Here is a 26,074-nt window from a genome sequence, read left to right as displayed (position 1 = left end):
ACATATATATATACACACACATATACATATATATATACACACACACATATATATATACACACACACATATACATATATACACACATATACATATATATATATACACACATATACATATACACACATATACATATATATATACACACATATATATACACACATATATATATACATATATATATATATAAGTAAAACATGCCCTTTTCAGGAAATGAAATACAGTTGGTCATGCTCAGATTTATTCAGCTTAAATCAGACATCTGATGTACATACACTACACTTCATTATTTACATTTTTTCTAAATGTATTTGGAATATTAGTCATGTAACATAATACAGCCTGCCCTCTGCATAGCTTATGCATGGTATAACATCTGACTTTATTTGGGGCACTACAACTATCTGCATCCCTCCTCAATTATATTCAAAAAGATTACGCCCCCTCTAACAATACCTCTGACTACAACAAAGCAACAGAGGGTCCCTGAAGTACAATTATCACCTTAATAACATGGGCCACCAGCGAGGATGCTCAGTTGGTAGAGGATGATGCTTGTAATGCCAGGGTTGTTGGTTCGATTCCCATGGGGGACCAGTACAAAAAAAATAATGAAAATGTATACACTCACTACTGTAAGTCACTCTGGCTAAGAGTGTCTTCGAAATAACTAAAATGTCAACAAAAAAAATACATATCTACAAAGAATGAAACACCAATTCATTGAGAAAAAAAAAAGAATACCATTTGTGGACACTGGTCCCCTAGGTATTTACTTGGCCAGTGAAGCGAAAACTTTTAAATTCAGCTCAAAACTCCAGCATTTTGGATTTGATATTAAATTCTAGGGTATAATATTTATGCCTCTAACTCATCATTATTCACAAATCATTCATGATTATCTGGAATCATGGAAGCATCCACATTAATGTAGAAGTGTTCAGAAACATATCATATTCTTATTTACAATAGAAGTGACTCCAAAATGACAAAATACATTATATACCATTACATTTCTATTGGGCACAGAGTAATCTGAAACACAACCTAAAAAAGAAAATGCATCCAACAAATTTGTAGTCACAAGCTTGATGTAGCCATTGTGTGCTAGGAATATGGGACCAAATACTAAGCTTGAATAAATGTAATACACTAAGTGAATTTGTCTAAAAACGTGTGACACCTTCAAAAATGGGGGGACTAGATACATAAAATGCTTTCATTTCTAGATAGTGTTAAGGGATTTTTTTTTTTACCAATAATGACTAATTATGTATACATTTCAATCAGGACTGACTAATCAGAATACTATTATGTTACTGTATAGAAGGATGAATTTTATTTTAATCCTAGTACTGAATGTGTGTGTAATTATAATCAAGAATTAGAACAATGACTGTCTGTTCCTTGGTAGAAACGAATGAACTTATCGTCAGACTGGCTAGAATTCTTATCTACACAGGAAGACCTTGGCTTGGTCATAAATTATCTAAATTGGTGGGAGATGATGTAGGAAGGCTTGAGAACTATACTGCCATTGTACCGGAGTGGGGGAGAGACGGGACAGTTCGAAACCTAATGACGTAATTTTCCGTTTATAACCTGTTGTAAATTGTATCATGTTCAGTACTCTCGAGAATAAACGCTAGTGCTTGATTTTGAGACAGGTGTCCACCCATTTTATGCAAATAAGTTTCTTACAAATCCTTAGAAATGGGCTGAGTGTATTAATTTAATTGGGTATTAAACATATAGAAATTTAATTCCACTAACAAAACACCCCAAAATAAAAAATTGTTTTTTCGGCTCATTTGATTTCAAATCCAAAAAGCTGGAGTATAGAGCCAAATGACATTTTAGCTTCTCTGCCAAATAAATATGTAGGAGAGTAGGTAGCGTGCCACTAAAAGGGATACATTTACAATCAAAGTCACACGTGACAACATTGGGTGAGCTCATTTTGCATGGCTCGGTCCCCTGGCTGTTTGTCGCGTGGGAGGAATTGGCGCTCAACTTGCAATTTAGGAGCCCGACGGCAAATGTCAAAGCCCCTGTTATGATACCGATGGTTTGTCGGGATAGATGGTTCCTATGATTGTGACTAGATGGAGTACAGCTCCATCTAGATGTCGCATCGAGGACAACAGTAGTTGACAAACGTTGCATTTTAGCTAAGCCCAACCCTTTTCCTAACCTTAACTTCATTCTCTTAAGCTGCTAAATTATTTCTCCTAACGTGCCATGTACAGAAACTTCTCTCCGTAGCTGAACTCCATCTAGAGAAAGTCTGAAATCTTGCTTAGTTCATAGAAGCTGCTAGTTTTAGTTGTAATAAACAGAGTGGCTTCTGTTTTCTTCCTACAAATGTGGCTCTATCTTTTGAATGGTTTAAGCTACAAAATATTATGACCCCATGACTGAAAGATAAGACTCTTAGGAACACGTATGTTCTCCTCTACAATGCCCACAAGCCACGCAGGACTCATTAGAACAGAGTGTAAAAGACTAGGCGCTACCTAAATCAAACTGGGGGGGGTCATCAATGATGTTATTCTTTTCTACACAGAATTATTGACTGATGATCTTCTGAACTTCCCAATAACGCTGATGCATTTCAGTCATTTCAAACCACACTTCCTTCAGATTGAGATACTGTCAAAAGTACTGTCTGACTGATTTGTAATAGACGGTTATAGACAATTTAATTTAGACAAAGTAAATGTTGGCCGTGTGGCAAAACATTTTTTTTTTTTTTTTTACATGGTGGGCAGGATCACAAACAAAATTGAAAGGGGTCGTGGGCCAAAAAAAGTTTGGGAACTCGTTATCTAGCCACAACCGTAAAAATGTTTAGTCCAGACAAACCATCGCTATCATCACATACCCTGCTCAAAATTGACGACGAGGCCGGCTAGGAGGGGTGGAGTTAAAAACAAAACAACGAAGTGCACATGGAGGATACAAACTAACTTCTAATCATTGATCAATAAACATTTCAACAAACATTTGCATCAGAGACAAATGGAATAATGTGATGGTACAGTCTGAGAATTTTTTTGATCAGTCAGCAAACTTTTCCTTATCCGTTGAGTTTTTGTTGGTGATGACATTCACCTCCACAGCCCTTGATTACCTTGAAACTCCTCCTTTACTGCTTATGTAGTTTGGCATTCCTCGGCTGTGCAAAATGAGCTCCCCTGAATTCAACTTGCCCAATACTGGTATGTGATGTCAACTGGAGGGGAGATTGGGGAAAGGCACAGTGTGCACAGAATTGTAATGATAAAACATGAAAAAGATGCACACAGCACTGAGAGGGGCTATAAGAGAGACAGTCCATAAAAAAAAGGTTTTAAAGTGTATTTTTGGGGGTTTAAAAGAGAAAGAGCTTTGCGGTCACTTGAGGAAGGGACATGTTCTCTCTGTCAGACGGTCCCAGAATATCAATGGCCCCTTCCTCCTTTTTCAGCTCCTTTCATCCGCTGGTGACGAGGTATGGATCCATTAAGGCTGAAGGATGAAAGGACCAGTACTGTATGAATCACAGTGTGCCTCAGGGATTATTACTGGGTCATTTTTCCTGCGCCCTTCCTTGCAGGTGTGATACGGTCTCTTGTCCCAGGCGGCCACTCAGATTTCTTTGAACCTGCAAACACAAGGTTAGATTAGCCTATTTCAGAATGGGCCGAATGCAAACCTATTCCGGTTATTAACATAGGCACCAGATCATTGGATCTGATTAATTCAATGTCATTTCATATTTGAGGACTGGCGGTGTAGGAACAACCACAGAATCTTCAACTGAGTATATCTGGCTACCCGGATAAAGCACTAAATAAACTTCAGTTAGTGCTAAATACGGCTGCTAGAATCTTGAACCAAAAAATGTGATCATATTACTCCAGTTCTAGCCTCTCTACATTGGCTTCCTGTTAAGGCAATGGCTGATTTCAAGGTTTTACTGCAAACCTACAAAGCATTACATGGGCTTCCACCTACCCATCTTTTCAATTTGGTCCTGCCGTATATACCTACACGTACGCTACGGTCACAAGACGCAGGCCTCTTCAGTAGGTCTTATGATTGAGTGTAGTCTGGCCCAGGAGTGTGAAGGTGAACGGAAAGGCAGTGGAGCAACGAACAGACCTTGCTGTCTCTGCCTGGCCGGTTCCCCTCTCTCCACTGGGATTCTCTGCCTCAAACCCTATTACAGGGGCTGAGTGACTGGCTTACTGGTGCTCTTCCATGCCATCCCTAGGAGGGTGCATCACTGACGTGGTCTTCCTGTCCGGGTTGGCGCCCCCCTTTAAGTTATGCCGTGGGGGAGATCTTCTTGGTCTATACTCGGCCTGGTCTCAGGATGGTAGGTTGGTGGTTGAAGATATCCCTCTAGTGGTGTGGGGGCTGAGCTTTGGCAAAGTGGGTGGGGTTATATCCTGCCTGTTTGGCCCTGTCCGGGGGTATCGTCGGATGGGGCCACAGTGTCTCCTGACCCCTTCGGTCTCAGTCTCCACAATTTATGCTGCAATAGTTTGTGTCGGGGGGCTAGGGTCAGTCTGTTATATCTGGAGTATTTCTCCTGTCTTATCCAGTGTCCTGTGTGAATTTAAGTATGCTCTCTCTCTCGGAGGACCTGAGCCCTAGGACCATGCCTCAGGACTACCTGGCCTGATGACTCCTTGCTGTCCCCAATCCACCTGGCCGTGCTGCTGCTCCAGTTTCAACTGTTCTGCCTGCGGCTATGGAACCCTGACCATGTTCTGTTATAATCTCCACCCGGCACAGCCAGAAGAGGACTAGTCACCCCCCATAGCCTGCTTCCTCTCTAGGTTTCTTTCCTAGGTTCTGGCCTTTCTAGGGAGTTTTTCCTAGCCACCATGCTTCTACACCTGCATTGCTTGCTGTTTGGGGTTTTAGGCTGGGTTTCTGTACAGCACTTCGTGACATCAGCTGATGTAAGAAGGGATTTATAAATACATTTGATTGATTGATAAAATTAACAAGTCAACAATGGCACCTAGCCTACTCACAATTTTGCTGGAGAGAGGCTGATGCTATTGACTTAGTTTGGGAGGTGGAATAAATGGGGGGCAGCATAGAGCCATGAGGTGCACAATTGTTGTTGGGGATGGAGCCTTGCTTTATTTGAAAGCAACATTATTTCACAGGATGTGAGGGTTAGTTTGGAACTTGGAATAAACGGGACAGCATGTGGCCAGCGCGATGCGGGTGTGGATTATCCACCATACAGCTTCCTTTAACCTTCAACACAGTCTTGTAGCACAAAGAAACAGACACCTTGGCTGGTAGTGCAACGGTATTATGACAAACCCAGACACATTACACTGTGTATTATGCTATCATTTTTTAAAAAGCCTACAAACCCCAGTGCAGCCAAAAACTAGATTTTCTGTGTTTTTATTTATTTATTTGGTGTACGAGCTGGTCAAAAACACTGCCTGAAATGTCAGCCTGTTTTGGTGTGATGGAGTTTTGGTCTGCCTGGTGACCTCATCAGGTGGTAAATTAGTTAATAAAATAATAAAGGAAGTGCATTCTAAATTCCATTAGCTAGTTTTCAGAGTTCCCCTCACCACTCAGACCACACCCAGACAGCCCTAGCAAAATTAGTGCCTGAGAAATTGAAGCTGTGTGTATTTTTGACCATTTGAAAACAAAGTCAGGAACTTAAAACCTCTATAGGATCGGTGTTAAGCTAACGTAGGCTAATGTGATTAGCATGAGGTTGTAAGTAACATGAACATTTCCCAGGATACAGACATATCTAATATGGGCAGAAAGCTTACACTCTTGTTAATCTAACTGCACTGTCCAAGTTACAGTAGCTATTACATTGAAAGACTACCGTGCTATTGTTTGAGGACCATGCACAATTATTAACTTAAATGTATTAGTAAACCAATTAGGCACATTTGGGCAGACTTGATACAACATTTTGAACAGATTGGATCAGTCTAAAACTTTGCAAATACACTGCTAAATCTAAATTGCAACTGGGCTAGAATAATATACTATGGCCTTTCTCTTGCATTTCAAAGATGGTAAAACATTTTTTTTAATATATGTACACTGCTCAAAAAAAAAAGGGGGAACACTTAAACAACACAATGTAAGTCCAAGTCAATCACACTTCTGTGAAATCAAACTGTCCACTTAGGAAGCAACACTGATTGACAATACATTTCACATGCTGTTGTGCAAATGGAATAGACAACAGATGGAAATTACAGGCAATTAGCAAGACACCCCCAATAAAGGAGTGGTTCTGCAGGTGGGGACCACAGACCACTTCTCAGTTCCTATGCTTCCTGGCTGATGTTTTGGTCACTTTTGAATGCTGGCGGTGCTTTCACTCTAGTGGTAGCATGAGACGGAGTCTACAACCCACACAAGTGGCTCAGGTAGTGCAGCTCATCCAGGATGGCACATCAATGCGAGATGTGGCAAGAAGGTTTGCTGTGTCTGTCAGCGTAGTGTCCAGAGCATGGAGGCGCTACCAGGAGACAGGCCAGTACATCAGGAGACGTGGAGGAGGCCGTAGGAGGGCAACAACCCAGCAGCAGGACCGCTACCTCCGCCTTTGTGCAAGGAGGAGCAGGAGTAGCACTGCCGGAGCCCTGCAAAATGACCTCCAGCAGGCCACAATTGTGCATGTGTCTGCTCAAACGGTCAGAAACAGACTCCATGAGGGTGGTATGAGGGCCCGACGTCCACAGGTGGGGGTTGTGCTTACAGCCCAACACCGTGCAGGACGTTTGGCATTTGCCAGACAACACCAAGATTGGCAAATTCGCCACTGGCGCCCTGTGCTCTTCACAGATGAAAGCAGGTTCACACTGAGCACATGTGACAGACGTGACAGAGTCTGGAGACGCCGTGGAGAACGTTCTGTTGCCTGCAACATCCTCCAGCATGACCGGTTTGGCAGTGGGTCAGTCATGGTGTGGGGTGGCATTTCTATGGGGGGCCGCACAGCCCTCCATGTGCTCGCCAGAGGTAGCCTGACTGCCATTAGGTACCAAGATGAGATCCTCAGACCCATTGTGAGACCATATGCTGGTGCGGTTGGCCCTGGGTTCCTCCTAATGCAAGACAATGCTAGACCTCATGTGGCTGGAGTGTGTCAGCAGTTCCTGCAAGAGGAAGGCATTGATGCTATGGACTAGCCCACCCGTTCCCCAGACCTGAATCCAATTGAGCACATCTGGAACATCATGTCTCGCTCCATCCACCAATGCCACACTGCACCACAGACTGTCCAGGAGTTGGCGGATGCTTTAGTCCATGTCTGGGAGGAGATCCCTCAGGAGACCATCTGCCACCTCATCAGGAGCATGCCCAGGCGTTGTAGGGAGGTCATACAGGCACGTGGAGGCCACACACACTACTGAGCCTCATTTTGACTTGTTTTAAGGACATTACATCAAAGTTGGATCAGCCTGTAGAGTGGTTTTCCACTTTAATTTTGAGTGCGACTCCAAATCCAGTCCTCCATGAGTTGTTAAATTTGATTTCCATTGATAATTTTGGTATCAAGAAGATGCATATCCTTGCTTCAGGTCCTGAGCTACAGGCAGCAGGATTTAGGCATGTCATTTTAGGCGAAAATTGAAAAAAGGGTGGAATCCTTAAGAGGTTTAATGCAATAGCTTCCCAGACTATCTACATTGAGCTTTTTTGCACTAACTTCTTTTACTCATCATATAAGCTGCTGATACAGTTTATTATGTCACTTTACCCCTATCTATATGCACATACAATATCAACCTCAATTACTTCGTACCCCTGCACATCGACTAGGCACTGGCATTGTGTATTTAATATTTGTTTATTTTTTACATTGCTATTATTTCTCCATATCGTTGAGAAAGGCCTATGTAAGCATGTCACTGTTAGTCTACACCTGTTTACCAAGCATTTTATTTAAACATTTTTTTTTTAACCTTTATTTAACCAGGCAAGTCAGTTAAGAACAAATTCTTATTTTCAATGACGGCCTAGGAACAGTGGGTTAACTGCCTGTTCAGGGGCAGAACGACAGATTTGTACCTTGTCAGGGGGTTTGAACTTGCAACCTTCCGGTTACTAGTCCAACGCTCTAACCACTAGGCTACCCTGCCATGATTAACACACACAGCAAAAAAATAAACATCCCCTTTTCAGGACCCTGTGTTTCAAAGATAATTTGTAAAAATCCAAATAACTTCACAGATCTTCATTGTAAAGGGTTTAAAACACTGTTTCCCATGCTTGTTCAATGAACCATTAACAATTAATGAACATTCACCTGTGGAACGGTCGTTAAGACACTAACAGCTTACAGTAGGCAATTAAGGTCACAGTTATGATAACACAAGTGGCCATTCTACGGACTCTGAAAAACACCAAAAGAAAGATGCTCAGGGTCCCTACTCATCTGCGTGAACGTGCCTTACGCATGCTGCAAGGTGGCATGAGGACTGCAGATGTGGCCAGGGCAATAAATTGCAATGTCTGTACTGTGACACACCTAAGACAGCGCTACAGGCTGGACAGCTGATTGTCCTCGCAGTGGCAGACCACGTTGGACACCTGCACAGGATCGGTACATCCGAACATCACACCTGCGGACAGGTACTGGAGGGCAACAACAACTGGCCGAGTTACACCAGGAACACACAATCCCTATCAGTGCTCAGACTGTCCGCAATAGGCTGAGAGAGGCTGGACTGAGGGCTTGTAGGCCTGTTGTAAAGGCAGGTCCTCACCAGACATCACCGGCAACAGTGTCGCCTATGGGCACAAACCCACCGTCGCAGAACAAGACAGGACTGGCAAAAAGTGCTCTTCACTGACGAGTCGCGGTGTTGTCTCACCAGGGGTGATGGTCGGATTCGCGTTTATCGTCAAAGGAATGAGCGTTACACAGAGGCCTGTGCTCTGGAGCGAGATCGATTTGGAGGTGGAGGGTCCGTTGTGGTCTGGGGCGGTGTGTCACAGCATCATCTGACTGAGCTTGTCATTGCAGGCAATCTCAACGCTGTACGTTACAGGGAAGACATCCTCCTCCCCCATGTGGTACCCTTCCTGCAGGCTCATCCTGACATGAACCTCCAGCATGACAATGCCACCAGCCATACTGCTCATTCTGTGCGTGATTTCCTGCAAGACAGGAATGTCAGCGTTCTACCATGGCCAGCGAAGAGCCCGGATCTCAATCGCATTGAGCACGTCTGGGAACTGTTGGATCGGAGGGTGAGGGCTAGGACCATTCCCCCCAGAAATGTCCAGGAACTTGAAGGTGCCTTGGTGGAAGAGTGGGTTAACATCTCACAGCAAGAACTGGCAAATCTGGTGTAGTCCATGAGGAGGAGAAGCACTGCAGTGCTTAATGCAGCTGGTGGCCACGCCAGATACTGACAGATACATCAAAAAGATGGAAGAGTGCTTGACACCATCTGTCAAGCATGGTGGAGGCAATGTGATGGTCTGGGGGTGCTTTGGTGGTGGTAAAGTGGAAAATGTGTACAGGGTAGAATGGATCTTGAAGGAAGGCAGGCTATCACTCAATTTTACAACGTCATGCCATACCCTGTGGACGGCGCTTAACTTGAGCCAATTTCTTGCTACAACAGGACAATGACCCAAAGAACAGCTACTATGCAAGAAATATTTAGGGAAGAAGCAGTCAGCTGGTATTCTATCTATAATGAAGTGGCCAGCACAGTCACCAGATCTCAACTATATTGAGCTTTTGTGGGAGCAGATTGACCCTATTGTACGTATGAAGTGCTCATCAAGCCAATCCAATTTGTGGGGGATGCTTCAGGAAGCATGGGGTGAAATCTCTTCAGATTACCTCAATAAATTGACAACTAGAATGCCAAAGGTCTGCAAGGCTGTAATTGCTGTAAATGGAGGATTCTTTGACGAAAGCAAAGTTTGAAGGACACAATTATTATTTCAATTAAAAATCATTATTTATAACCTTGTCAACGTCTTGACTATATTTCCATGGAAAACAAGGAAATTTCTAAGTGACCCCAAACTTTTGAACGGTAGTGTATATAAATAATTATGATCCCGTGTCTAATAACACCAACTCTAGTCATCCATTCAAAGACAATCACATCTCAAGTCCTATGGGAACCTGGTGGAACTATACAACTCTCAAGACGCAATCAAGGTCCCAGGTTAATCGTGAATGACAACTTCTGATTTTTAAAAATAGCCTGAGGTGCAATTGCGATTTTCCCCTTAAAGCTAGCCAATTAATCAGCAGCCTGGAGGCCACTTTGGAGTAGAATAATGAGCACCCTTAACCTCTAGGGAAAGGCTAATGTATAAAGCCCTGGGGAGTAGCTCTATTTGTGGCTTTGACCTGTATTTAAAGGAATAGTCATTTTAGTCCACACTCAAGTTCAATTGCATTTTGCCCCTTTTAAGTGGAGTAGCCAGTATTTGTTAACTTCTTGGATAAAATGGGTATGATTTTATGACTAACATGACTAATTGCACTTAGCAGCCACTTTATCATAAGAAAAGGAAACCAGCTTTGGGTTTCCTGTTTGGTTATATGATTCCCAGCGGTGTAGTCGTGAGCGGCTTACCCTCTATGTCTGGGGCTGTGTCCACACCAGCCCCTCACCTCTTTATACACCAGCCTGGACAGCAGCTGGAAAACAGGGAGACAGCACACTCAACACAGCTTACTAAAATAGATCTATGTTTTTACACATATAAATATTAAAAATATATATGTAACACAATTTAAAAACAGTCCCAGAACATTATTCCTCCACCAAACTTTACAGTTGGCACTATGCATTCGGGCAGTTAACGTTCTCCTGGCATCTGTCAAACCCAGATTCGTCCGTCGGACTGCCAGATGGTGAAACTTGATTCATCACTCTAGAGAACGTGTTTCCACTGCTCCACCCACCAATGGCACCCACCCCACTCCACACTACGCTTGGCATTACACATGGTGATCTTAGTCTTGTATGAGGCTGCTCGGCCATGGAAACCCATCTCATGAAGTTCCCAATGAACAGTTCTTGTGCTGACGTTGCTTCCAAAGGCAGTTTGGAATTCAGTAGAAGTGTTGCAACCGAGGATATACGATTTTTAAATGCGACACGCTTCAGCACTCGGTGGTCCTGTTCTGTGAGCTTGTGTGGTCTATCACTTTGTGGCTGAGCCGTTGTTGCTCCTAGACATTTCCACTTCATAATAACCGCAATTACAGTTGCCCGGGACAGCTCTTGCAGGGCAGAAATTTGACGAACTGACTTGTTGGAAAGGTGGCATCCCATGACGGTGCCACGTTGAAAGTCACTGAGCTCTTCAGTACGAGCCATTCTACTGCAAATGTTTTTCTCTGGAGATTGCATGGCTGTGTGCTTTATACACGTGGCTGAAATAGACGAATCCATTAATTTGAAGGGGTGTCCACATACCAAATGATACTTTTGGCCATGTAGTGTATCAAGGGTATCATTAATTTTGTACACAATCCACAGGTGTAGCACCTTCTTTGAACATGTGGCAAAAATCTTGCAGTGGTTTATAAAACATGTTAATAAAAACAAAGATTAAAAACTAACCAAACAGGCGAGGATATCAGCAGTGATCAGCATGAAAAAGACATTGTTCCATCCCGTTGGAGAGATCAGCCCTGCTAACAGAGGACCTAGGGCGGCACCTAGAGGAGAGTCAGAAAATAAGAGTCATGGGAACCCTAGCACCTAAAACCAGGACTGGATATACAATCTGATTTGGGACAACAATCATAAAAAGTCTGCCTTTAGAACACTACATGATTTACAATAGAAAATAGTTTTGTATGAGCCATGGACCTTGTACATAAACTGTATACAATTTGTAATTGTCACATAACACTGCAATGACTGAGCATTGAAGTTAATCTCACAAAACATAGGCAACCTAAAAATAAAAACCTTCCTTCATGCATTGACATAGGCACACAAAGGCATCTTAGCACCACCAACCCATTACAAGCATCAAATCTAAAAACAACAATATCAAAGAGTACCAATCCCCTGTGTGTATCCTAGAAATTCCCCACATACCTATTGACCCTGTGCCGTCAATAATTGCAGTGACCGTTGACAATGCTCTAGAATTTCCTCTCAGGCTCTCATGCGTCCCCTATGAAAGGAAAACCCTAATTTTGAATCAACATTCAGCATAAAAGACTTGGGCTCTTTCCAAATGTTTCACTCCTCAATTCCTTGTGTTCTCTCTCCTCTGCCTCTTCTCAAAACGCATGGAAGGTGAAGGTCTGACGGGAGGGACCTTGGGATCTTCTTCTCCAATATGGTTTGAGAAAGAGGCGAGGGAGATAGAATGCAAGGAACGCTTTAGAAAGTGTCTTGGACTAACAGGGAACCTGGGGAATTTGGGGTGAGAGGAGCACTGACGGGCTTATCTCCTGTGTGACTTCGGGAGAGCTGAGGACTTCATGTGAGAAAGGCATGCAGCAGTGCAGTCTGGGGTGGATGTGCTTACCAGGTCAGCAGACACAGCGGTGGTGATGAGGGCGTAGGGTCCGTTCACCAGGGCTCCGCACACCAACAGCATCCCTACAAGGCAGAGGAAAACAGCAACAAGTGGATCAGGCATGTACAGTACGCTAGCTAGCAGACAAAGGCTATTTTTAATAGTGATATTGTGGTTGTACCGATTGCAAGTCGTAGATAAGAGTGTCTGCCAAATGACAAAGCGTAAATGTGAAATCCACAGGCTACAAACACACAACCGACACACAGTAAAGAGAATGTGTTAAATTGAAGCATTTAGGTCGTTTTCAGTAAGAGGCGTCGAAACCAAAATAGCTCCATGGCTTCAAAGTCAAATTTCATACAGAATAACTTAACTCTTACCGATTGTGGTTGCTAGGCTATGCTGTCCAATGTGGTTGTACAGGAACAGCTAGGAAAGCAACAAAAAACAAACATTTAGACTAGATCGTGGGTCAAATGTGTCACTTTTGAAGGATTTACTAACCCACATGCAGACCCAAAGGAAAACATTGAGCTATGCTGAAAAACGGATTGACACACTACTGTAAAGGAGCTCACGGACTAACATAAAATGTTTTCAGGCTTGGGCAGCAGGTGAAGTTCACTGCCAAATCCAGAGTTCCAAGCACAGCCAAATTCCTTTTTCTGTGTCCATAATGCAGTCATATTTACATTGCATATATGTGATCAAAACTTTGACATAGAGAATTGCCTCTTTTCATAAGTGAATATAAAGTGTCTAGTCCATATTTATAATTCAGGCATTTGTGCAGGCCTTTCCTTATCTACAGTATATTTTGCCCAGCACTGGTTTTCTAAAGTCTGGAATGTACAGATTTCCCTGTGGACAGCGCTTAGAGACACTATAAATGGCCCTGGTGCTACACATGGTTAAAAGCCAGTGATGTCTTATGTGTGAATGCACACTCACCATAGGGGCAGCCAGGATTAACATGACACAGCAGGTAGAGGCTCTGCCCCCAGTTTGGTCCGACACCAGTCCAGCCACGATGCCCCCTGCAGAAACACAGCACACACCCTTAACACACAGGGGGAGACAGCAGTCCTACATTAATGATCAATATTATGGGAAGTGCTCCGACACCATACAGTAAGAGCCATTAATTGACCAATTCTAATGAGAACTCTTCTGGCAGACTACTACAGCAGTTACTTGTTATGACTATGGTCTGTATTGTGTTACAAAATGGGATTAAAACGATTTCATTGTAAATGTTATAACTAAAATATAGTTGTTGCATAAGTATTGAGCTCCCTGAGTCAATACATGTTAGAAACACCTTTGTCTGCGATTACGGCTATGCGTCTTCTTGGGTAAATCTAAGAGCTTTACACACCTGGATTGTGCAATATCCAAGCTCTGTCAAGATGTTGGGGATCATGGCTAGACAGACATTAAGACTTTCCATAGATTTTCAAGCAGCTTTAAGTCAACACTGTAACTAGGCCACTCAGGAACATTCAGTCTTCTTGGTAAGCAACTCCAGTGTAGATTTGGCCTTGTGTGGTAGGTTATTGTCCTGCTGAAAGGGGAATTCCTCTCCCAGTGTGTTGGAAAGCAGACTAACCAGGTTCTCCTCTAGGATTTTGCCTGTGCTTAGATCCATCCCGTTTCTTTTTATCCTGAAAAATTACACAGCATTTGCCGTTGTCAAGTGCACCTATACCATGATGCAGCCACCACCATGCTTGACAATAAGGAGGCAGTTCCTCAGTGATGAGTTGTTGGATTTTCCCCAAACATAAGGCCTTGAATTGGGCTAAAAGGTGTATTGCTTTGTGTTTTTTTTAGCATTATTAATTTTGTGCCTTGTTGCATACAAGATGAATGTTTTGTAATATTTTTTATTCTGTCCGTTGTATTCTCCTTTTTAGGTCATTATTGTTGAGTCACTACAATATTGTTGATCCATCCTCAGTTCTCTCATCACAGCCACTGAACTCTAGCTCTTCACATCCCCAATGACATGGTAATATCCCTGAGCAGTTTCATTCCTGTCCTGCAGCTCAGTTCAGAAGGACGACTGTATCTTTGATGTGTCTGGGTAGTTTAATACATAATCCATAGCATATTTATTAACTTGACAATGCTTAAAGAGATATTGTAAGTCTGATTTGTTATTGTTACCCATCTACCAATCACTGCCCTTCTTTATGAGGCTTTCGAAAAGCTCCTTGGTCTTTGTTTTTGAATCTGTGCTTGAAATTCAATACTTGACTGAGGGACCTTACAGATGTAGTACAGTTGAAGTCGGAAGTTTACATACACCTTAGCCAAATACATTTAAACTCACTTTTTCACAATTCCTGACATTTAATCCATGTAAAAATTCTCTGTCTTAGGTCAGTTAGGATCACCACTTTATTTTAAGAATGTGAAATGTCAGAATAACAGTAGAGAGAATGATTTCAGCTTTTATTTCTTTCATCACATTCCCAGTGGGTCAGAAGTTTACACTCTTTGGTAGCATTGCCTTTAAATTGTTTAACTTGGGTCTAACGTTTTGGGTAGCCTTCCAGAACCTTCCCACAATAAGTTGGTTGAATTTTGGCCTATTCCCCCTGACAGAGCTGGTGTAACTGAGTCAGGTTTGTAGGCCTCCTTTCCCGCACACGCTTTTTCAGTTCTGCCCACAAATTTTCTATAGGATTGAGGTCAGGGCTTTGTGATGGCCACTCCAATACCTTGACTTTGTTGATGAATGCCATGTTGCCACAACTTCGGAAGTGTGCTTGGGGTCATTTTCCATTTGGAAGACTCATTTGCAATCATGCTTTAACTCCCTGACTGATGTCTTGACATGTTGCTTCAACATATGCACATACTTTCCCTTCCTCATGATTCCATTTATTTTATGAAGTGCACCAGTCCCTCCTGCAGCAAAGCACCGCCACAATATGAGGCAGCCACCCCCGTGCTTCACGTTTGGGATGGCAGTCTTCGACTTACAAGCCTCCCCCTTTTCCTCCAAACATAATGATGGGCATTATGGCCAAACAGTTCTATTTTTGTTTCATCAGACCAGAGGACATTTCTCCAAAAAGTACGATCTTTGTCCCCATGTGCAGTTGCAAACCGTAGTCTGGCTTTTTCACGGTGGTTTTGGAGCAGTGGCTTCTTCCTTGCTGAGTGGCCTTTCAGGTTATGTCGATATAGGACTCGTTTTACTGTGGATATAGATACTTTTGTACCCGTTTCCTCCAGCATCTTCACAAGGTCCGTTGCTGTTGTCCTGGGATTGATTTGAACTTTTCGCACCAAAGTACACTCATCTCTAGGAGAGAGAATGCGTCTCCTTCCTGAGCGGTATGACGGCTGTGTGGTCCCATGGTGTTCATACTTGCGTATTATTGTTTGTACAGATGAATGTGGTACCTTCAGGCCTTTGGAAATTGCTCCCAAGGATGAACCAGACTTGTGGAGGTCTACAAAAAAAAGCTGAGGTCTTGGCTGATTTCTTTTGATTTTCCCATGATGTCAAGCAACGAGGCACTGAATTTGAAGGTAGACCTTGAAATACATCCACAGGTACACCTCCAATTGACTCAAATGATGTCAATTAGCCTATCAGAAGCTTCTAAAGCCATGACATCATTTTCTGGAATTTTCCAAGCTGTTTAAAAGGCACAGTCAACAGTCAAGGCACAGTCAACTTAATTGTTGGAAAAATGACTTGTGTCATGCACAAAGTAGATGTCCTAACCGACTTGCCAAAACTATAGTCTGTCAACAAGAAATTTGTGGAGTGGTTGAAAAACGAGATTTAATGACTCCAACCTAAGTGTATGTAAACTTCCGACTTCAACTGTATGTATGGGGGACAGAGGAAGGGTTAGTCATTCAAAAATCATGTTAACCTCTATTATTTCTCACAGTGAGTCAAATCTTTCAGTTAGAATTGTTCCACTTTGACAGAGTATTTTGAGTATGTTGACAGAAAAATGCAACTAACTCCATTTTTATCCCGCTTTGTAACACAAACTGAATAAATCCAAGGGATATGAATACTTTTCCAAGACACTGTATATGGTCTGTTTTGTTATGACTGCAGACATTACTTGTTTTGCTATGACTGCAGACATTACTTGTTTTGCTATGACTGCAGACATGACTTGTTATGCCTGTTTTGCTATGACTGCAGACATGACTTGTTTTGCTATGACTGCAGACATGACTTGTTTTGCTATGACTGCAGACATTACTTGTTTTGCTATGACTGCAGACATTACTTGTTTTGCTATGACTGCAGACATGACTTGTTATGCTGCAGACATGTTTTGCTATGACTGCAGACATGACTTGTTTTGCTATGACTGCAGACATGACTTGTTTTGCTATGACTGCAGACATGACTTGTTTTGCTATGACTGCAGACATGACTTGTTTTGCTATGACTGCAGACATGACTTGTTTTGCTATGACTGCAGACATGACTTGTTTTGCTATGACTGCAGACATTACTTGTTATGCCTGTTTTGCTATGACTGCACACATTACTTGTTATGACTGAAGACATTACTTGTTATGCCTGTTTTGTTATGACTGCAGACATTACTTGTTATGCCTGTTTTGTTATGACTGCAGACTTTACTTGTTATGCCTGTTTTGTTATGACTGCAGACTTTACCTGTTATGACTACAGAAACCACTCATTATGATTTGTTAAAACTCCAGTGCAGACAAAACATCCAGGTAATCAGGGAAGAGCTTCCTGGTTCCTCATATGATCTTACAGATTATTGGGCTATAAGAAGGTTAGATAATGCAATATAAAATCCACCACAAAACTGGTAAGGCTTACCAACAATTCCTCCTACATCAAATAGTGTTGACATGTCCCCAGCTTCCTTGGGGTCAAAATGGGCTGAGGAAATAAACATTGGGAATTTTAAGTGACACAGTACGCAATTGACAGCGCATCTCACAATGCAAAGCAAATCATTCAGCTTATAAACATTGTTAGCATTTGAACCCTCAGGTGAAATGACAACTGTAAACAAATAGGCGCTAAACTGAGTACGTACCAACATTAGCAATGTAGAGAGGAAGCCAGTAGAGGAAGGTGTAGCTAACGAGCTTAGCGAACAGAAGACAGAGTGAGAACTCCATCACGCCCTGTAAGATAACACACATATTACACAGTCATAGCAACTGTCATAACAAGTCAACTGCATTCATGTGGGTTTGGAGAGTAATTACAAACAATGAGTCACAACAGAGGTGAAACAGGAATTCAAGGCTTAGGTGCAATGACATAAAACTACAACCCATTATTATGTTGATTGCCTGTGTCTGTTTTGCCAGAGCAATACTTGTGTAACATTTGATGAAATTCAGCAACTGAAAAGGCTTGAAATGAAAGTAGATTGTGATCCTCACTCACAGGTATCCTGAGGGCCCCACAGAAACTGATGGCCTTGGTGTGCTCCTCTGCCGGCTCAGAGGAGATAGAGTTGGACTGGCCAGGACTGCTGAAGATCTCCTCATTACTGGATGAGTTCTGTAAGAGAGGCTCCTTCTCATTGTCCTCCTGTCCATACACAACAATTAGCATGGTTCTAACCAGGGCTGCAACTATTGACTGTTTTAAGGTTGAATAGATCTGTTTGACATTTATTTTATTACTCTATAATATCAAGTCTTACAAAGGAAAGTAATGTAATGACAAAACGTTGGTCATCACAAAACAAAAATAAGGTCAAAAACTGGGCATAGCTGGTAGCCTAGAGGTTAGTGAAGTGGGCCAGGCATCATATCTCAGGTGCAACCTACACCTACTGCCCTTGTGGCCTTTAGCAAGGCAGCCCTTCTCTATACTACTAAGGGCACCAATTAATTAATGTGTTCTTTGGTTGTACTTACATGGTGTTGTGGAGGGCTGCAACCGATATCTTCTGGTTCTGTGACAGAAAAAAGGTTTTGCTCACAAATACATTTTCATGTCAAAATACAGTCTTGGGACAAGCCAACTCTCATTTTACATTTTGTCTTAATGTTAACAGTCTAAGTTTAAGATGAAATGCCTGCAGTGAAAACTCTGATGAATGCAACATGATCCTTTTTCAAACTAGCTTAATAAAAATGTCTCCATAATAACTGTATAGTGGCAATGAACATGACTATGATCTATCAAGCTTCAATAGGTTGTAATGGATTACAGTCAGCACTATTGGCATGTTTTGAATAAGGTCTGGGCATATCCATAAAGCGTCTCAAAGTTGGAACTCTGATCTAGGATCAGGCCCCCTCTGTCCATTCATTATAATCTCAAAGGCAAAACTTCTAGCTCAGCAATCCTACTCTGAGACGCTTTAAGAATACGGGCCAAGAGGTCAGACTCACTCTCCACCAGGAAGAAGAAACAGAGAACGCCAGTGGAGGCGATGATGATGCCAGGCACGATGAAGGACATGCCCCAGTCCGAAGATACGAAGACGCCAGCGATGAGTGAGCCCAGGATGTTGCCTACCGAGGTGTGGGAGTTCCAGACGCCCATGATGAATCCTCGCCTGGAGGGAGAGGGACAGACACATACAGATAGGATGGAAATGAGAGGTGGATTTACCTTGAGAAACATTGTACATCTTGACGGTGAACAGTGAGACAGCTTACTAAATACTGAGGACAGCTTTTGGTATTGGACGCCTGTTGCTTTTACTTTCACATCATGTGACTGACTGTGAGCAACAGATAAAAACCCTGCACGAGATGGAAAAGAGGGTGCTGATACTGCGTAGTCAGCATTGCTGAACCAGTCTACAGTAGGATATGTCTCACTCACTTTCCTTTTCCGAACCAGTTCCCAACGCAGGCCACCACTGCAGGCCAGCCTGTCGTCTGCACCAGTCCATTCATTGCCTATGAAAGTAAGAGGGAGACTGAGGTCTTTACATTCTCTGTTATTTCAACATTAAATATGTCCCTACACCAGACCCAATGAGAGAAAAAGAGAGGGAGATAGAGATACTTGTTGTATCCCAACAAGAAAGAGCGAAAGAAAGGGATACAAATAAAAATACAGAAGGGGGGTTGGCTAGTTTCCTACATTACATTCTCACAAACAGCCTTGAGAAAAGTACTGGCATTGAAACACTCTTTCAGCCTCCCTCACACTATCACTGTCATATGATACTGAAACAGAGAGGGGCTACCTGGACTTGTGCAATAAGAAATGCCTAGCCAGTTATAGCTCAATCTTGGGTGCAATGATCACGTTCCCGCACTGACTGACTGTGTGGAGGCTCATTGATTTAACGCTACGTTAGTCTAAATGATACACTTGTAGAGTAATAAGATATATATTGCTGTCGGTTATATTAGCCACGACTTACCGTTCTTTGTGCAGCTTCAAATGTTGAACAAAGTTGGAAAATGTTGCACCTCCGTCTGTAATTTTATTCCCGCATGTTTTGCAAGTTGCAATCCGTTTTTTGTTAATACAGCATTGTCTTTATATCCGAAAATAATCATTTTGGCTATCATCTTTCCAAGGGCTCCATCTGAATTCACCCGCCAACGTTCCTCTGCACTGACGCGCACAACTTTTTCTCAGCTGGCACAATTTGATTGGCTGCTGTCCGTTAAATGAAGAGTTGATGCGCTGCACACTTTATTTAATAGCATCATTTTTATATATTTGGGCTTGGGAAGGGTATCAAGTCAGGTCGAGTCATAAGGCTAAAATCCAAGTCAAGTCACGAGTCATTGGTGTCAAAGACGATTTTCAAGTCAACATATTTGTGAATCGAATCTGACTTGAGTCCAAGTCATGTGACTCGAATCAACACCTCTGGCTGTAAGTAGCAGTAGAAGTATTGTTTCCCGTTAGTTTACTCCAGTCAGGGTAGGGATGGTAGTGTATGGCGAAAAAAATATATTTAATAAAAAAATTAAAAAGGTAACTATGCTGCAAGAGTGTGAGCAAGTGACTGAATGGTTTTGGAGGAGATTTAACCCGTACCTGGAAGAAGGCGTAGTACCATATTGAGTGGATGTTCAAGTAGAAGCCCAGGCCTAACAGACATGTGAAGAGACCACTGAGAAGCATACCGATGGTCAAGTAGTAGCGCAGGGGCACGCGCTCTCCAAATATCCCACTGTCAAACCGCACAACATCATCTGGTCAACTGCTTGTAGTGAGTTAACACACATATACAAAACGCATTCAAATACATCATTCAGCCTACCTGAAAAACATGCCAATGGCATAAGCAACCAGGAAGGAGTTGTCCACGGCTCCAAACAGTGTCTTGTAGTTGTCCTGGTCTGGACAGAACAAGAGGACACCGAAAATATCCAAATGAAATCTGCTGTCCCATTCTACTGACATGTTGTGCGTTCTAAATATTAGTTTTGTAAGCACTCAGAAAACTTCGGAAGAATTTATATTTCTTCTTAAAATTAACAAAGAACTTGAGTCAAGCAGAGGACTCACCAAAGGGCACCCAGTCACACCAGGTTTCATTGTCAGTTCCATTGAGGTTTGGAGGTCGAATGAGGGTGGAACAATTTCTGTGCAGCTGACTCTGTACATGCATGGGGCAATAAGCAGAGATTACACACATGGACACAAAACACTCAGCCTTTAAGACAACCTGCATAAAGATGGTAAAGAACTAAACGTCTCGAAAGACAAACAACTATGAAATAATTTTCTCACACACTATACTGAACATAAACACAACAGGCAACAATTTCAAATATTTGACTGAGTTACAGTATATATATGGAAATCAGTAAATTGAAATAAATGAATTAGACCCTAATCCATGGATTTCACATGACTTGGCAAAGGCACAGCCATGGATGGGCATAGTCCTACCCACTTGGGAGACTGCCCCCCCCCCCAATGGGAGTAAGGCCCAGCCAATCAGAATGAGCTTTTCCCCACAAAAGGGCTTTATTAAAGACAGAAATACTCCTCAGTTTCATCAGCTGTCTAGGTGGCTGGTCTCACGATCCCACAGGTAAAGAGGCCGGATGCGGCAGTCCTGGACTGGCATGGTTAAACGTGGTCTGCGGTTGTGAGGCCGGTTGGAAGTACTGACAAATTCTCTAAAACGACGTTGGAGGCGGCTTATGGTAGAGAAATTAACATTAAATTCCCTAGCAACAGCTCTGGTGGACATTCCCACAGTCAGCATGCCAATTGCATGCTCCCTCAAAACTTGAGACATCTGTGGCATAGTGTTGTGTGGCAAACTGCACATTTTAAAGTGGCCTTGTATTGACCCGAGCACAAGATGCACATGTGTAATGATCATGCTGTTTAATCAGCTTCTTGATATGCCACACCTGTCAGGTGGTTTGATTATCTTGGCAAAGGAGAAATGCTCACTAACAGGGATGTAAACAAATTTGTGCACAACAGAAATAAACTTTGTGTGTATGGAACATTTCTGGGATCTTTTATTTCAGGTCATGAAACATGATACCAACACTTTACATGTTGTTTTTATATTTTTGTTCAGTATATAGTGTTAACCATTGTAGTGCGGCTCGAGTGTTCTAGGGATTTTGTGGTCTAGAACACCTAGATGTTACAATATAAAGCTGAACAGTGTGGCCATACATTTCAATAACGTTTAATACAGGTTTGTGGAGTCAGTGTATCACCTTAATGATGCTGATGGGTTTCCGGGAGAGATGGTAGCTGGTATAGAAGAGGAAGGTGAGGAAGAGGGTGAAACCTCGGTACCTGGACAGAGAGAGTAGAAGAAGAGCTCATTCTAATGTTATCCAAAGCAAATACCATGCCATGAACTTCGTCCTCTTTGTAAGTCAAAGCACACCCTCTACAGTTTTTAGGACAATCTCTTTCTTTCACATGGTCTAGACTAGAAGTCTCCAGGGATGTTAGCATCATAGGTTCTGGAAGGAGGGAGAGGGGAGAGAGGCCGAGAGGCAGGCTTCAAACTACCATCCTGGAGAGGGTTCTGGGGAGAACACAAAACCATTGTTCACATGGACTTGTCTGTACAGTAGACAGTACACATGAGCGCTTTTTTTTTGTGGGAACCTGACATGGAAACAAAACAGGGTATTCAGAATAGTTCTTCAGTGCTGGGACCAGTACAGGGACCTGTCTGCCTCATGACACTAGGTGCACACTGCACAGGAAGGCAGCTAGTTACAACCCACAGACACTGCATGCTGTGTACTGACTGTTTACTTTTCCTGGAGTGGAAAGGCAGGTTTTACCATGAGTTAGATTCCGTTAACACATCACTTACAACCTGGTGTAACCTCATCCCCAGGCTAATTGCACACAACACATAGAATTCATCTCAAATTACACCATATTAGTGTCCTACTTTTGACCATGTGCTGTGGGCAAAAGTGGTACACTACATAGGGAATTGGATGCCATTTCAGACTCAGCCATTCGGGAGGAAGTGTAGTGCCTGAGACTAAACCTGCTGTGACCTTTAACCCTTTACTGGATCAGTGACAGCAATAATGCAGAAGGTTTTGTTGATTGCAGAATAGTTACAGAAATCCAATAGCCTTCACCTAGGATGATTGCATGTAACATTCTATGATTGTCAATGCTTCTTTTTGCAAATACATATTTGAATATGGGGTTTAACTATACCTAATGAAACACTCAAATGAAATCTAGACTGTTGACTAATTCCTAACAGTCTAGAATGTCAGTATGTCAGTAATGCATAGATAGAATGACACCAAATCTCTCGCCAATCATTGACATCTAGCTGATTAAGGACAAAACCGCCGTTTCCCCTCCCCCATCATCAAAGTACATACTGTAAAATTCAATGCATTTAGTTTTGTTTACATAAAGGGTGTCACAATATAATTCAAAGACAGTGTAAACTTACCAGCTGTCTCTTGAGAAGGACGTGATCAGTCTAATGCCGGGAGCCAAAGAAGACCTCATCTTTGGTGTAGTAGCCTAAACAACTTCGTAAAACTTGTTAAAAACCGCTTACAATTTTCTCTCAGACATGGCTTCAAAAGTTATATCGGGTGCCTTATATACACCCAATTGATGATATAGTATTTGTACAAAAACTAGGACTACAAAAAAAATCTCTAAAACTAGCTAAAAACAAACTTAAACTATTACGTTTCGTTACATGGGACAGCTTCTTTTCTCACAGGCTCTCGCTTGAAATTTCTTTCCACTTGTCTTTGATTAAAAACACACCGATTTTTCTTTTCTTTAAAAAAAAAATTAATTTAAAATATAAAGAACAAAAACACCCCGAGCACGGATCAAAAAAGTTTCAGTCGCTTTGCTATTCCTGCTTCATGATGATGATGTGGGTGAATCTCCACAAACAATGAATTCCCATCGATTTCCATACTTGCTCGAGTCCGCTGATAGCGTTATAAAAGCCGGTTCCTTTAAATACTCTATGCACTTCTCTGCCGTGTCACACGGAAATGTGTACATATGTTAACAGATTGTGTCCATAATAGTTTGAAGGCAGTCCTCCCCTAATGTTTTCCAAACTCAGGCAAAACGCCTCAACAAAATCTATATTCCGAAGTGTGTGGACACGTGTTTCCCATGTCTGACGTCACTGAATTAAAAAAACGATGATTGAATGGGAAAGTTCGTTTTACATGGCCCGTTGCCTTGTTTGGGCAGAGTTTGTATAGTCAGTCCATTCTATTGTACATGAATGTAATTTCCACTCAACCGGGGCACCGGGCTATAAAAACAATCTCGTCCATTAACTCTTCAAGTAGCAGAGAAGTACGGTTTGTCTTCCTTGACGTGTTATAACCTACTTACAGCAGAAAATGAAAATACGCAAAAATGGCTATATTTTTTAAATGCAATCTCTAAAATGACAAATTTAAACGTTTCTTGGGTCATTTTGGGAGAGATTTTCGGCACAACACCGGCAAAGTGGAAAAATCAGCCGTTCTGCCTTTGAGCAAAGCAGTTAACCCCCCAAACAACACCTGCTCCCCGGCCGCCGATGACATGATTGGTGTTTTTAAATATCACTGATGAAGGATTTTGAGGCTGATTCCCTGACCTGTCAATGTTTTTAATTTGCTATTTTATACGCTTGTGAATTCAATGGTTTTTACTAGATTACTTGTAGCTTTTCATGTTGTCTGTCTGTAATTTTTTTGTAATGACTTGGTGCTGCCCATCTTGGCCAGGGCGCTCTTGAAAAATAGATTTTAATCTCAATGAGCCCTTCCTGGTTAAATAAATAAAACAATGATGTCAATTAAGGCATCTCTGATTTCAGAGGGGTTGGATTAAATGCATAAAACACTTTTCGGTTGAACGCCTTCAGTTGTACAACTAACTAGATATCCCCCTTCCCCAGAAGTGTGCTGAAAAGAACCATGTGAAAATAAAATATTATTCATTACAGTTTGTGAAAAGGGTACTGATGCACAAACACCTTGAGGGTGGTCATGATGAGTGAGTCTCATGATTGGAGTTTATAAACTGTGTTACAGTTAGAGTGGAAAAACAGACAGCAGAATTTCAAATAAAATGTTGAGAAAACATTTAACTATTAGCCATGTTAACCATCAAATTAGAACTACACACATTAGCAATTTGTGAAAAAGCAGAAGAATCTGTGCACTCTCTAATAGCAATAGTTTATGGAAATGTGATCTCGTTTACCAGGCTTAGTTGGGGCATTGATGTTAGACTCGCTTTTATCTTCTGGTAAGAATATCTGTCGTCTCTGCCCCTGAACAAGGCAGTTAACCCACTGTTCCTAGGCCGTCATTGAAAATAAGACTTTGTTCTTAACTGACTTGCCTAGTTAAATAAAGGAAAACATTTTTTTAAAGAATGCTTTGGGAGTTTTTGGGAAGTATTCGGACCCCTGGACTTTTTCCTCATTTTGTTATATTACAGCCTCATTCTAAAATTGATTACATATATATTTTTCCCCTCACCAATCTCCAAACAATACCCCATTATGACCAAGAAAAAAGTGTTTTTGAAATTCTGGCAAATGTATTAAACAGAAATGCCATATTTACATAAGTATTCAGACCCTTTGCTATGAGACTCGAAATTGAGCTCAAGTGCATCCTGTTTCCATTGATCGTCCTTGAGATGTTTCTACAACTTGGAGTCCAACTGTGGTAAATTCAATTGATTGGACATGATTTGGAAAGGCACACACCTGTCTATATAAGGTCCAACAGTTGACAGTGCATGTCAGAGAGGTGACCAAGAACCCGATGGTCACTCTGACAGAGCTCCAGAGCTCCTCTGTGGAGATGGGAGAAACTTCCAGAAGGGCAACCATCTCTGCAGCACTCCACCAATCAGATCTTTATGGTAGAGTTGCCAGAATGAAGTCACTCCTCTGTAAAAGGCACAACAGCCTGCTTAGAGTTTGCTAAAAGGCACCTAAAGGACTCTAAGACTATGAGAAACAAGGTTGAAGTAAAGATGAATAGAGCAATGTACAGAGAGATCCTTGCTGAAAACCTGCTCCAGAGCCCTCGAGACCTCAGACTGTGGCAAAGGTTCACCTGCAAACAGGACAA

At 42.1% G+C, this 26,074-nt stretch overlaps 1 protein-coding gene across 3 annotated transcripts; it reads right to left on the bottom strand.

The window, feature by feature from the left end:
- Positions 1-217: 217 nt before the first annotated feature.
- Positions 218-24,103, bottom strand: slc37a2 (solute carrier family 37 member 2). Of its 3 annotated transcripts, none has more exons than XM_024393638.2 (18): positions 23,407-24,103; positions 22,181-22,262; positions 21,000-21,090; positions 20,752-20,830; positions 20,526-20,661; positions 19,347-19,423; positions 18,908-19,074; positions 18,428-18,465; positions 17,949-18,065; positions 17,590-17,680; positions 17,367-17,429; positions 13,475-13,560; positions 12,904-12,952; positions 12,530-12,603; positions 12,091-12,169; positions 11,605-11,702; positions 10,609-10,673; positions 218-3,644 (listed from the first exon to the last, which is right to left on the bottom strand). In XM_024393638.2, the coding sequence occupies exons 1-18, from the start codon at positions 23,463-23,465 to the stop codon at positions 3,629-3,631; spliced, it is 1,467 nt and encodes a 488-aa protein (XP_024249406.1). In that variant the 5' UTR covers positions 23,466-24,103; the 3' UTR covers positions 218-3,628. The 3 variants fall into 3 exon arrangements, 2 of the variants coding, with proteins under 2 accessions (XP_024249406.1, XP_024249405.1); XM_024393637.2 differs by having other exon boundaries at positions 17,949-18,095; positions 23,407-24,102; XR_006080399.1 differs by lacking the exons at positions 218-3,644; positions 12,091-12,169 and having other exon boundaries at positions 10,649-10,673; positions 17,949-18,095.
- Between the last annotated feature and the right edge of the window lie 1,971 nt (positions 24,104-26,074).

This window comes from Oncorhynchus tshawytscha, linkage group LG30 (genome assembly GCF_018296145.1).
Source record: "Oncorhynchus tshawytscha isolate Ot180627B linkage group LG30, Otsh_v2.0, whole genome shotgun sequence".
Classification (NCBI taxonomy): domain Eukaryota; kingdom Metazoa; phylum Chordata; class Actinopteri; order Salmoniformes; family Salmonidae; genus Oncorhynchus; species Oncorhynchus tshawytscha.
Note: the sequence above shows the minus strand (reverse complement) of the source record. Positions and strands in the feature narration are given on the sequence as shown.